The 13,219-nt window shown below is 46.8% G+C and overlaps 6 protein-coding genes across 6 annotated transcripts; 5 read left to right on the forward strand and 1 right to left on the reverse strand.

Moving 5' to 3' along the window:
- Positions 1-607: 607 nt before the first annotated feature.
- Positions 608-2,505, reverse strand: N7533_010847 (fungal specific transcription factor domain-containing protein; the record flags this gene model as incomplete). Its single annotated transcript, XM_057107497.1, has 4 exons — positions 608-1,224; positions 1,307-1,734; positions 1,792-2,333; positions 2,467-2,505. The coding sequence occupies 4 exons, from the start codon at positions 2,503-2,505 to the stop codon at positions 608-610; spliced, it is 1,626 nt and encodes a 541-aa protein (XP_056954875.1).
- Positions 2,506-2,964: 459 nt separating this feature from the next.
- Positions 2,965-4,158, forward strand: N7533_010848 (phytanoyl-CoA dioxygenase family protein; the record flags this gene model as incomplete). Its single annotated transcript, XM_057107498.1, has 3 exons — positions 2,965-3,225; positions 3,284-4,060; positions 4,120-4,158. The coding sequence occupies 3 exons, from the start codon at positions 2,965-2,967 to the stop codon at positions 4,156-4,158; spliced, it is 1,077 nt and encodes a 358-aa protein (XP_056954876.1).
- A 372-nt stretch (positions 4,159-4,530) lies between these two features.
- N7533_010849 (MDR family MFS transporter) lies at positions 4,531-6,228 on the forward strand (the record flags this gene model as incomplete). Its single annotated transcript, XM_057107499.1, has 1 exon — positions 4,531-6,228. The coding sequence occupies one exon, from the start codon at positions 4,531-4,533 to the stop codon at positions 6,226-6,228; it is 1,698 nt and encodes a 565-aa protein (XP_056954877.1).
- Positions 6,229-6,837: 609 nt separating this feature from the next.
- N7533_010850 (sugar porter family MFS transporter) lies at positions 6,838-8,742 on the forward strand (the record flags this gene model as incomplete). The annotated part of the gene is made up of 7 exons (XM_057107500.1): positions 6,838-6,903; positions 6,955-7,031; positions 7,084-7,438; positions 7,497-8,060; positions 8,115-8,273; positions 8,326-8,527; positions 8,579-8,742. 7 exons carry the CDS (start codon positions 6,838-6,840, stop codon positions 8,740-8,742), a joined length of 1,587 nt encoding a protein of 528 aa, XP_056954878.1.
- A 1,479-nt stretch (positions 8,743-10,221) lies between these two features.
- On the forward strand, positions 10,222-11,864 carry N7533_010851 (F-box protein; the record flags this gene model as incomplete). Its single annotated transcript, XM_057107501.1, has 2 exons — positions 10,222-11,144; positions 11,198-11,864. 2 exons carry the CDS (start codon positions 10,222-10,224, stop codon positions 11,862-11,864), a joined length of 1,590 nt encoding a protein of 529 aa, XP_056954879.1.
- Positions 11,865-11,999: 135 nt separating this feature from the next.
- Positions 12,000-12,893, forward strand: N7533_010852 (ankyrin repeat domain-containing protein; the record flags this gene model as incomplete). Its single annotated transcript, XM_057107502.1, has 1 exon — positions 12,000-12,893. One exon carries the CDS (start codon positions 12,000-12,002, stop codon positions 12,891-12,893), a length of 894 nt encoding a protein of 297 aa, XP_056954880.1.
- Positions 12,894-13,219: the final 326 nt, after the last annotated feature.

Below are 13,219 nucleotides of genomic sequence, written 5' to 3' on the forward strand. Positions count from 1 at the left end.
TTGACACTGACCCGCCATCTGGCCAACTGGTATTCTTGGACGCTGCTTTAAGAAATATAGCCAACGTTGCTAAAATCCTCCACCCGCCGTGGACCTGCCATTAAAAAACATGGAAAGATCATACGGGAAAACAGGCGGCATAGCCAGAAACCCATCAACAGCATCCACATACTCACAAGTCTCGAGACTAATTTCATCCAGCATATTCAGATTAATCCCGCAAACACCCCCGCCGAAATCAGGCCCTTGGGACCCCGGGTTCAGATTCGGGAATGGTACCCCTCCTCCTGTTCCATCTACTTCTGTGGTGATATTCTGCGCAACCCCGGAGTTATCATCCTGAGCATTGCTTTCAGGCGCAGGTTGAAACCACAGTCTTTGCAGCAGTCGTGCGTGGCGGGTTGATATGTGGGCTTCATCCGGCGTGACGCTTTGCAGATGCGCTATGAAGCGGGATATAAGTGTTTTTGTTTCTGGGTAGCGGGCTTGTGGAATCGCGCCCGATGCATGGGCTTTGAATAGGAAGACCGAGGAGTGGATTTCATATCTTCTCCGAATTAGCCATCACCGCCCGCGATGCCCGGCAGGTGGCTTGGGATAGCGGTGCTTACAGGTAGAAACGCGCAGGCAAGTAGCGCAGATGTTTCTCTGGATCAAAGTCCTCGATAAAGATCTTCAGTAGAGACTCGGCTGCGTCGAGGGCATCGTATATGTATCGTGCATCTGGGCTGGCCATTGTTGTATTTGGGAAGTCAAGACTCTCTGCTGTCTCCGAGGCCCGGGTGTGATGAGTTTCATCGGGAACGACCCTCGAAGCACGATACAGAACAGCCTGAAACGCAAATGCACAAACATAAAGACGCAGATACTCCCTCATTAGCGTCAAACAACTCCGCAGATGTTTTGAAACAGCAATCGATCGCCAGGAATACTGCCATGCAGCCAAAGCGCGAGTCGTATCGTCGATATACTTCACATAATCGCCGCGAACGATGAGCTCGACAGTGCGAGCCTTGGACGGAAAAAGGATGTCATGGGCGTTTCCGAATAGAGTTGTTAGTTCGACCTGTGCTTGGATCCACGTTGCGAGGTCTTCGTTGTTTGGGCCTTGGGATTGGAGGGATGGGAAATCTTTTGCTGTTACGGGGACGGCGAGGCCGGGGCCACGGCACCAGAAGGCTTGACCCATTCGGATTGAGATTTGGCGGTCGGAGAGATATGTGACTTTGCTTTGTTAGTTTGATACTAAATTTTCTGAAGAGATGGTGATGATAATTATGGGGAAGAGTGGTTGGTAATCTCATACATGTCCACGCCAACCGGTTCCGCTGGGCATTTTGATCCCCCCCGTTCTCATCGCCACGAAAGGCGTCTTCCAGTCGAAGGCGATACGCTAATCTTACCGCGAGACCGAGGATAGACCATGCAGCCTCACCTCCTCCGTCGTCGGGTTGGCCGTGATTGACGAGATTCCACTCCCCGAGGAGAAGAAGTCCTTCCACACAGCCGACTCGCCGCGTGCTCGCTGCCCCGAAGATCACGTCGAGAATTCGTTGACGAAGGTAGTTCCATAATTCTTTGTGGGTGTTGGACAAGTCGGGATGATCTTTGGACGCTATCACCAAGATCGAGGTGAGGAGGAAGGATTCATTTTCAAGGTTCTCGTAGATATCTGTGCTGTCGAGGAGATCCTTTCGGACAAGAGGGAAAAATTGGTGGTAATTTTCGTGATATCTGTTGAAATGTTAGGGTTTCTAGGTACATGGGGAAGTTTTTGTGATAATCGCGTACGATTTCAAAAGGTTTGATATCATTTCGATGCTTATTGTTCCACTCTTCAACGGTGGATAGGTAGTTTGACCATGAAGATTGTCGCGGCCTTGACCTGGGGGAACGAGGTAACTTGTGCCACTGCGATGCTCTCGTCCTTTGGCTACAGCCTGCCCATTCCTCCCCGCTGGATTTCTCCTCTGTAATGGCGCAATGGAATCAGCCTGTAGATCATGTTGGCTTTGGCTCTGATCTCCTGGATCTCCTGCAGCGTGTGCCAGGATCAAAAGTGCATCTGAGGGATTCTGCAAGTTGTTGTGTACAGTGCGGTCACTGTACTTAGTGGATGGTATCGAGACATTGCCAGGAGACGTGACAGACACGTTCACATTGAAATGAGGTGCTATTGGTGAGTTCCGTTCCGCTTGTGCATTTGATGTCGAAGTCTTCCTCGTTTGTCGGAAACGAGAGTAATCGCCCCCACGTCGAGAGCCAGCGAGAACGCAGTCTGCTCCCTCGCGCTCGCATTTCAGACAAGGTGGCTTTCCAGCCTCTCCGATACTCTGCCTAGAATATGTGAGTCAGAAATGATCATTGGCGGAAATATTTCAGTTCATAGACCCCAAGAGGGAGAGATGCTTTAAAGAGTAACGTAACGAACAAATCACAGCGCGTTTTCCGAGAGCGACATCGCACGCAGGCCCGATATTGTCGTAATCCGACGCCCCTGGTCATGTCCACTTGATTCCTACAGTATTTAAAATTCAGTCTGACTGGAAATAGCAATGATTTCATGCCAATTAGCGAGCAAAATGTTTCATTCGAGTGAATTGGATGGGAGCGGGGCCGGGGTTATAGACGGCTAAAGATAGCTTCTTCCCCGCTTGAAGGATGAAAATGCGGGGAATGTGGCTTTAGACGGTTGCGGACGGCTGTAGATACGCCGGTGCATATGTCTAGGGTAGATCGATTGATTCTATAGTATGCTTCGAATCACTCGGTATGATGACGATTGTTGTGTGAACTTTTTAGTCAAAGGAAATTGATTAGGTCGGTAGCCTCTTCAATCACTTCCAGGGCAACTACAGCAGTAGGTATATGAGTACAGGCAAATCCCCCAAATTTGGTAGTAAAATTGTCTTTTTAAATTTAACACACGAGAATCCGATATCGTTTCAGCCCTGAAATTTCACTATGGCACCTGGTCGCCTTGCTTCGCCATCTATCGATGCCCCTACCGGGCTTCCCACTGGGAAACCTTCTCCATCGACCAACCTGAAGCCTGCCCCCAGCGATAACTATGGCTCATACTACCCGGCAGACCCCAATACACTGAGCCTGGAATCAAATTTCGGTCCCATGGAGCCTGGGAGTGTCGGGTTTCTGCAACCAACTTCAGCCGAAACACCTCTTGAGATCATGCACGAAAGGTTTGAACGAGACGGGTATCTATTTGTATGTAGAAATTGAACTTCTTTCAGGCATGGAAATACTGATACCCTCTTGCATCTAGGTCAAAGGTTGCATATCCAAAGACGCTTCTCTGAAATGTCGCGAGGCATATTTCAATCACATGTCGCCTAGCGGTCTATTGAAAGACGGCACCGCGCCCGTGGAAGGCATATTCTCCCACAAGGATAGTCGAAAATACCTACCCCCAGGAAATCTACGTCGCCTTTTCGGCCTAAAAGACGACGCCGAGAGTGAAAAATACTTAGATCTCATGATTTCCGCCCACGAGGAACCGTTTTATCTCGAACTATGCGCCAATCAAGACCTACGCGACTTTATCACACGTTTCAAGGGTTGGGAAAACCCACAGATGCTCCAGCGGACTATGCTTCGCGCTTTCGTTCCGAATAGTGAACTGACGCCAGTCCACTTTGACCAAATGTACCTCAGAGCCGGTCCGCCCACAAGCTTGACGGCATGGGTACCAATCGGGAATGTTTCGTTGGAAGGCGGTGGCTTGATGTATCTCGAGGGTTCAACCGACATTGGCCAGAGAACTGAAGCTGAATTTGCGCGGAACGCTCATAATCTTTCCGACGAGGAGCGGGTGAGTGCTTTCAATAAGAACATGAGTGATGGAGGATTTCTCAGTCGTGATACTGTTGCCTACGGAAAGGAGAACCGTCGCAAGTGGCTGGTCGCTGAATATGAGGCTGGTGATGTTATTTTCCATAATCCTTGGATGGTGCATGCCAGTTGCAAGAATAAGGATCCAAATAGCCAGATCAGACTTGCGACCGACCTGCGATTTGTGGATCCAGAGAAACCCTATGACCAGGTAAGTCTTTCAGATTCTCTGCTTGGTATGACAAGTGCTCCATAACTAACTAGTGGAAGCGATGGATGAAAGTTTATCGCCCGCTGGATGGGCTTTAAAATCTACGAAATACTACCAGTACTACTGTCAATCGAACATTTTCTCAAAAATATCAGATACTTCTGATATAATTGTTCACTCAGAAATTTTCAGAAAAGATACTTAACAGTCTATGAACTTCAAGTTGAAATCCAATGATACATAGATCTATTTGACATTTCTGTCCGAGTGCTTAGTACTAGTTTTATCCATACCAGTACCTAATTACTACTCAAGACATCGTACCTTCGCCTGAGGAGGTCTCCGTTAACTTCGGTATTGATTAGCAAAGTATTGATGCCTTTTTGTAATTCAGAAGTTGTTAGTAATCATTTCGCCCGTCATTAATACTGCCATGGGTCTGAGCGCTTCCTCCCCGCAACTCTGCAAGAATGACGGTTGCAGAACAAACGATCCCAGTGCGCAGCGAAGGGATGGAGATGACCACTCTGCCCGGTGATGTCGTTGAATATAGAGCGAGACTTCCAACGACTATCGCAGGCAACGCCACGCGACTCGGAGAAAACACGACCCAAGAGATGTCCAGCCACAGCGGATCGTTTGCGGGGAACAGAAGCCCCACGGGTGTCAAATTTTGGCTCCTTATGCTTAATCTAGGCGCTGTCTTGATCCTTATCAGCATAGACATGAATATTGTTGCGACTGCTGTGCCTACAATAACCGACCATTTTCATTCCGTCGCAGATGTTGGCTGGTATTCGTCTGCCTTTAGGCTGTGCCAGTGTGCTTTCCAATTTGTCTTCGGAAAGGCGTACAGATTGTTCTCAATCAAGCGCGTTTTTCTACTTGCCAACGTTATTTCAATAGTAGGATCGCTGCTCAGTGGAATAGCTGTCACTTCAACAATGCTTATTCTCGGAAGAGCTGTTGCTGGGCTAGGTGCTGCCGGGCTCCTTTCCGGATGCTTTATCATTCTCGTCCAATCGACAGATCTGAGGAGACGTCCTATGTTCACGGGAATTATGGGTGCAGTTGAAGGGCTCGCCACTCTCTCTGCGCCAATTCTTGGCGGTGCCATTGTACAATCACTTGGTTGGCGATGGTGCTTCTATATTAATGGCCCAATCGGCGTTGTCACCATCATGTTGACGATATTTTGCTTCGCAGATACGCCGAAGCCTGGCGGTATTGAAAGGTTAGAATTAAAGCAAAAGATCTCGCAGCTTGACTTGATGAGCAATATGCTCTTAATCCCGGCCATGACCGGCCTGTTCCTCGCATTATCCTGGGCTGGTACCAAATATCCATGGAATAGTGGCCCAGTGATAAGTCCTTTGATTTCTTTCATCCTTTTAACAGCAGCCTTCATCTACAACCAAAAACGCCGAGGTAACGAGTCCGCCCTGCCGCTACGTATAATGAAGCACCGTAGCATCATCGCTGGTTTTATCTTCATCATGTGCGTCAACAGCACCGGAAGCGTGCTTGAATATTATCTTCCCACCTATTACCAAGTGGTTCGTGGATATACGCCTGCGAAAAGCGGCTACATGATGCTACCTATCATCATCGCCGGTACTATTGGCTCTTTAGTCCACGGCTTTGGTACAAGTATCTTTGGGTATTACGCACCCTTTATGGTGTTCGCCTCTACCATCTTGCCGATCGCCGCAGGCCTCATCACGACGGTCAAAATCAATACCAGTTTTACGCAACTGATCATCTATACCGGATTCTCTGGTCTTGCTTATGGCATCGGATTTTCAGGGCCCCAAAACGCAGTGCAAACCGTGTTAGTCGCAGAGGATGTCCCACTTGGCACTTCTATCATGCTCTTCGCGCAGTCATTTGGTCCGACCGTCGCGGTCGCTATTGCGCAGGTTCTTTTTGTCAATCAACTTTCCACCAACCTTAATGTCCTAATACCGGGAATAAGTCAGGCAGATCTTGGAACATCAAGTCTCAACCATATTGTCGCGAGTGTGTCTTCGGAAAAGTCGCGAGATGTCCTAATCGCGATCGATAAGAGTCTCATCCAAACGTGGTATCTAGTGGTTGGGTTGGCGTGCACAACGATGATAGGGAGTTTGCTGATAGAATGGCGATCAGTTAAATCTAGGCGCGACTAAAAGAGCAGGAAATCAAACATAATTAAGGCTGCAAAGGGCATTGCTACCTGTGGTGATGATCTCAATGCACATGAAAATTGAGACCGGGTGATTTGGCGATTGAGAAGGTCTCACATGTCAGGACTTAAATTCAAAAAAGTAAAAAAATCTTCTACTTAAAATTCCATTCCATTTGCCCAGGTGCTCCACAATGTATTTTAACGTGTTGATTTTTTTTATCGTCGGCATATCCCACACTAGTTTTCCGTCTATAGCCGTCAATTTTTCCATGGCTAGAATGACCGCCCCAACGGCCCACTTCCCCACTGGCAGGTTCATGTGGCTGAAAACTATAACCCGCAAAATAATACTAGAGATGGGGAAGTGCTCTCAGCGTCGAATTGGCAAATACCTGATTTGCGGATTGACGTTAGGGACCGTCTGTTGCCGTCTGGTCAATACGAGTCTAAAGAGAGTTTGAATTAGATTTGGGAGAATGAAGGGCGGGGAATACCAAGAAAGGGGAGTCACTAGTATTATAAAGACGACGATCATCCAGTGCAGCATGATCTTCTTATTCAGCTCTTCCAGCTTACACCGTGATCATGCTACTTCGCAAATTTATTCGCAATGAAGCCATTGAAAAAGACCCCCCCAGAGATTTATAACCTTCGGACCATACTCATTAGCTTAGTGGTTCGTAAGACCCTAAACAATATGAATCATTAATCAAGCTAACGTATAAAGGCATGTGGCGGTGCTTTATTATTTGGGATGGATATGGGCGTTATTGGGGGTGTTCTGACCATGGAGCCTTTTAAGGAGTAAGGTTTCAAATTACCCGAGCTGCCAGCAACTTGACTCATACCTTGTCAGGAAATACGGCCTGAACAACAAATCACCGATACAGCAAGCCAATCTTTCTTCGAATATAGTCTCCGTCATTCAAGCTGGAGCCTTTGCGGGCTGTTTTCTTTCGATGTGGCTAGCTAACCGCGTTGGTCGCCGCGTGTCGTTGATCATAGCTTCGATTCTCGTGTTCATTGGAGTCGCATTACAAGCCGGGGCTTCTGGATATATTGCATCCCTCTACGTTGGCAGATTTATTGCCGGAGTCGCAATTGGGATTGCATCAAGTGTCAACCCATTGTATGTTTCGGAAAATGCCCCCAGGGGTATTCGAGGGCTGCTTACTGGATTCTACCAGCTGAGCATCGTAACTGGTCTCACTGTGAGTGTGATATTATCCCGCGATAGAAGTTCGAGTACTGTCACTGACATTTGCCTAGCTCGCCTTTTGGATCAACTATGGCTGTACCTTGCACATCGAGGGGCCTGCTCAGTATATCATCCCTCTTTCATTACAAGCACTTCCTGCCATTATCCTCTTTATTGGTATGCTTTTCGCGAACGAGTCTCCTAGATTCCTAGCGATGAAATCACCAGAGAAAGCTCTGGCCGTTTTATCCAAGTTGCGTGGCCTATCCGCAGATCATCCCTACGTTCGAGGTGAATTGGAAGGTATCATTCTGCAGCTAGAAGAAGAGCGGTCGTTGACAGCGCAGAGCTCCGGTCTTTTGCTTATTAAGGAAGCTTTCACAATTCGATCCAATCGCCGACGCACGTTTCTTTGTATCACTTTAATGATGTGGAGTAACTTGACAGGAACCAATGCTATGACGTATTATAGTCCTGATATTTTCAGCAGCATGGGATTATCGGGCTCTTCCGCAGGACTTTTTGCGACAGGGATTTACGGAATAGTCAAAATTGTGGCTTGCTTCATTTTCATAGTGTTTGTGACGGACTCCCTAGGCCGGAGAAAGAGTCTTCTTTGGACTGGTATTGTTCAGGTCAGCTATCCTCCTTAGAAACTTGCACGTCCTCTATCTTGACTAAGTATGCAGGGTCTCATGCTGTTTTATATTGGGTTTTATATTCGATTTGATCCGCCAAGTGGTAGTTCGGGGCCCACCTCGGCGGGATATGTCGCATTGGCTGCCATTTACCTTTTTGCAGCTGCCTATCAATTCGGCTGGGGACCTGTTGTTTGGACATACTGCTCGGTATGCCTGAAAATACTGACTAAGAAAAACAACTAGCTAACTCATTTGATAGGAAATCCCCGCTGCTCGTCTCCGACCTCTTCAAATGGGGATGGCTACAGCCAGTCAGTGGTTGTTCAACTTTGTGGTAGCTAAGGCTACGCCAAATATGTTCGCAACATTGGGTGTCAATGGATTCGGGACTTACTTTATATACGGGTCTTTCTGCTTCACTATGGTTGTGTTTGCGTGGTTCTTTGTACCGGAAACGAAAGGTAATCATCAACGTCCCTGTATATCCAAACGCCCTACTAAATTTCAGGCAGGATTATCACTGGAAAATATGAATGAGCTGTTTGAGCAAAACAATCTGAGGGGAAAATTCACTCCCTCTCGCTTTGAAGGCGGAGGAAACGATCGAGAGCTGAAGTCAGATTCAGAAGTGCACCCTTCCATTGAGCATGTGGATGATGTGCAGAGGGTTGTTTAGTAGTCCTGGGGTCTCTTTTTGTACCTAGGTAGATAGTTATCAAAGCCACATCTTGCAAAGATATTCCACTTGGGTTTTGGATGCGATGTTGCACAGAATATTTCGTCAATTCCTTTTTTTTCCAATTTGGAATATCCAAAGGGCAGAGCAATAAAATGTACAACAAATTTCATGCATGAGAAATTATGGCTGACCATGAAGCTGATTGCCGCATACGAACAACTATCTAATTTTCTCAAAAACGTTGATCGGGTTCGGGATGATACAATCGAGCCTGTATATTAGCTCGGGGACAGAGAAGTGGGCTATCACCAACAACTTGAACCTTGAAACGTGTAAGGACTCAGATGCTTTGAAAGATAGCAGTAGTATTGAACGAAGGTACACATGAGCGGCTGCCTGGGTCACGTTTTTAGACACGTGCTCAGGCACCGAGAGAGCTTCGATCGTTACAAAACGTCATGCAATTCGACCCATCAGTTCGAATTTGTGCTTGAATGAAAGCTGAAAACCCTGCCATAAAAGAAAGAAGAATAAAGAGGAAAAAAAGAGAAACACCGAAGCGAACTAAACAAAAATAAAAACATACAACAGATATTGTATGGTGGTGGTCACCTAGCGCCCACGATTTTGTCCTAGCTGGCTCGCCCTAGCGGGTGCCGCTTCAGCCTTTTACCTAAAGGGCCAGATCTGACATGCAAAGTCGTATTCGTAGAATTTAGTAGGGAAAAAGTAGACAAGGCACTCCGATGTATTTGAGTAATAAAATAAAAAGTTTTGACTATATCTCATTGGTCTGTTCTCACCCACTTCTCTCATGCTAGTATATCTTACTTTGGTCACTACTCAGATGAAATATTGGTTTCCTAAATTGTTGGTGCCGCTCCTACATATCTCTAGTTAGTGCCCCTCTATGGGGGAAGGTACCTAGGGAGTACTAGTCCTTTACGGAGTGGTGATGTGGTATTATGTAACTAGTGGCTGGTCTTTAGACTTCGTTGTACACTCTGCACCAAGATAATGGATATGCAAGATCGCGGTCCCGAGGTCTTGGCGTGACTCGAAAGTGGAGTATCAGAGGTCCTCAGGTCCAATTGAAACCTCCGATATTTGGGGGCCATTCCCAGGCATTACCTATTGTATACTACCAAGTGCAGGGCTTTTAGTGCGACAGTATCACTCCGCAAGAGAAACAAATTTATACTATACAAACAACAGCAATGTTAATACCGTCCAACAATAGAGGCTGAGCTGAGAGGGGAAAAAATAGCGGGGGCTAACTGTGGGGTGGAGACCAATAGTTGATTATTATATGTGATTACGGAGTATTCCTAGTGTCGGTCGCAATAGGGGTCTGAGACGCCGATCGGTTTTAGCCAATACATAAATTTGAGGGTCAAAAATCAGGGTCTTCCCTGCTCTGATAGCTTCGTTTTTTCTAAATATTTACCCACTTCCCCTTCTTTCCGACACAACATAATGACACCCCGTCCAATGCTCGATCTCCCTGTGGAGCTGGTCCATACGATATTATCGTATCTCCCCAATAGCGATATCAAGTCCCTCCGCCTTGTCTCTAAGCAATACTGCGATTCGGTGCAGCTCCGACTCTCCAGAGTGTTCTTGTCAGCCAATCCTCTCAACATCAAAATCTTTCGCGCCGTTGCAGATCACGAGGAATTTCGCCACCATATAACGGAAATCATCTGGGATGATGCACGGCTTTCCCACAGCGGTAACGATATTATCCATCCCGAGCAGGGCATCTGGTTACCAAACACCGATATAAGTGACAATGAGATTGATGAGTTCAACGAGGAAGAAGACTGGGACAAAGGCTTGGAAGATTTATATTTTCGAGAGGAGGACTATGATCGTGTTCATCTCGTGATACGAAGTAGGAGATTCAAGAGGCAAAGGTGCCCCCACTGGTACAAGGCTGCATGTAAGCAATCTCTAGAGCGTACGATTGAACGGCGCTCAGGGAGTTCCCTTTTACCTGCGGAATGTCCCAGTATACAAGACCTGTGTGAAGTTGGGCCCTCATTGGGCGAGTGTTGGGAATATTATCGCCAATTAGTCAAAAAACAAGATGATGTTCTTGCTGGAGGCTATGACGAAGAGGCGTTTGTGTATGGACTCGAAAAGTTTACCGCACTGAGAAGAGTCACAGTGACCCCGAGTACCCACAACCTGCTCTTTGGTCCATTTTACCAAACTCCGATGATTCGAGCTTTTCCACCTGGGTTTTTCTATCCTATCCCCTTTGGATGGCCAACGTCCCTTACAGAAGAGCCAGAAGATGTACCCGCATTCCCTGGCAAGCTGTTGATGAAAGGCAAAGAGAAAAATACCGTGGATTCCGCATTGCGATACGTGCACTTGCCCAACATAAACACGATGTAGTGGAGCTGAGTCTTGATGCTAGGCTGCGGTTCACGGGAATCAATTGCAGGATATTCGAAGATCCTTGTCCGGAATACGATAATTTCGTCGAGGTTCTTAAGCACCCAGGATTCCGGCGCCTAGATCTTCCTCTCATATTTGGTGGAACCGGGTCCGAACCTAGGTGGCAATCTTTCAGAAACGGAAAACTTCGTGCCGCACTAAGTGAAGCGGGTGATCTAGAAGAGTTCAGCTTCTATACCGCTGGACTGGATGGTTACTTTGAAGGCGACGAGCCACCGATTAGCACTGTACCTGTTCTCCTAGAGAGTATGTTTCCTCTTGATAAATGGCACAAACTTCGCCACTTCGAGTTATCACGATTCATTGTCAGCCAGACCAATGTTATCTCATGCCTTTCAAAATTGCCAGATACGGTAGTTTCCGTCAAGCTAAGCCTCCTGGTATTCATTGATGGTGAATATTCGTGGCATGTCTTCTTAGAAGAGATGCGCAAGCAAATACAGGAAAAGACCCTGTGGCCCAATAGCCGACCCAATGTTATTATTGGTACTGAGAAGGATATGTGTGGTAACGGTGAAGTTATCTGGTTTGAAAAGGAGATACATGCTTTCTTATACGATGACGCAGAGAATCCATTTGAGTCCCCGCCAGACATCGGCCCTAAATTTAAATGGGGGACATGGAAGGATGCACTTGATCCATATTCAGTTTGACTTCCGGCAGTTTTCTCTTCTAGTCAACGATCCATTGGTCTTTCTTGCGCAAATAGCAATTAAGATTATCTATTTGGAGATTGTACAATTCAGAGATACCGTAGATACCCACAAACCAGGAAAAAAAAGATTTCAATGAACTTCGATGCATCTCCCTTTCATGTTCAATTCAGTCCATCTCATGGTCTGGCATACGCGATACGTGAAGGGTCTCTGTTGATTTACCAACTATTATTAGAAGCTGGGGCCGTGGCCGATGAGCAAATACAGAAGGAGATTCCATTGATGGTGGCAGCTTCACTGGACTATGATCATATTTGCCAAGTTCTCCTGGATTTTGGAGCAGATATTAACCGACTGATGAATTCTGACGATTCTGTGATACGTGACCCCACTGATGCGACTGATGCATTGAGTGCAGCTACTATGTTTGGCAATATTCAGACGGTGGAATTACTTCTCTCCAACGGGGCTCATATCAGAGGTAGCGCTCTTGCGTACTCTCTGAGTGGACTGGAAGACGGGCCTCAGGATTCACACCGTGAGATCTGTAACATTCTGATACAGCACGGGGCTGACTTGAATCCGGATCTTGGGGGATTCTATGACACACCGCTCGCTATGGCACTCCATAATTGCTGGTGGGATATTGCTAGATCTATGATCAAAAAAGGTGCGAGAGTTGATACCAGTGATCCTACCTGCCTTTCAGCGGGAAACATTTTGGTTGAAGCAGTTTTCAGCGTTGAAATGACTCGTGAAATTCTTGGTATTGGCGTTGACGCTGATTCTCCAATTGCAGCTGTTGATTCATGGGCCTGGGAGCTCAATGATGAGGCCTACAATTTCACTACGGCACTTCAAGCTGCAGCATACTATGGAAGTGTTGACACTGTGAATCTGTTACTCGAAAATGGTGCTAATCCAAAAATCCTTGGTCCACCATACAGGACCCTCTCGTTGTCTCCTTTCGCAGGAGTCTGTTATTACACAGAAAACATCCAAATCAACCCCTTTGGGGCCGATTAGGTCCCTTCACCTGAACGTCCTGAACATCCCTTCACCTGACATGGCCCATCGGCTTAAGTCTCTCTCCACTCCTCTTCCTGCTTATGTTCAGTCCTAATTCTTGGTGGCCTGAACCGAACCTTGACGGAGCTAACCACAACGTAAGATGAATTCGCTGTAGCTAATACAAACGTCTAGTCTTGGGCATCTCATCTCTAGGTGACGCTGTGAGCATTCTGACCAAAGAGGAGCTGCAGGAACAAAGTGCTTGATTCTATATTAATAACCAAAATTGAAAGGACTCAATCGTGGCCTAATATATGGGGTACTTCGCTGATCAAAACTGA

Source organism: Penicillium manginii, assembly GCF_028828005.1.
Source record: "Penicillium manginii strain IBT 31320 chromosome Unknown utg000008l:1.0-3226943.0:1.0-3228205.0, whole genome shotgun sequence".
Taxonomy (NCBI): domain Eukaryota; kingdom Fungi; phylum Ascomycota; class Eurotiomycetes; order Eurotiales; family Aspergillaceae; genus Penicillium; species Penicillium manginii.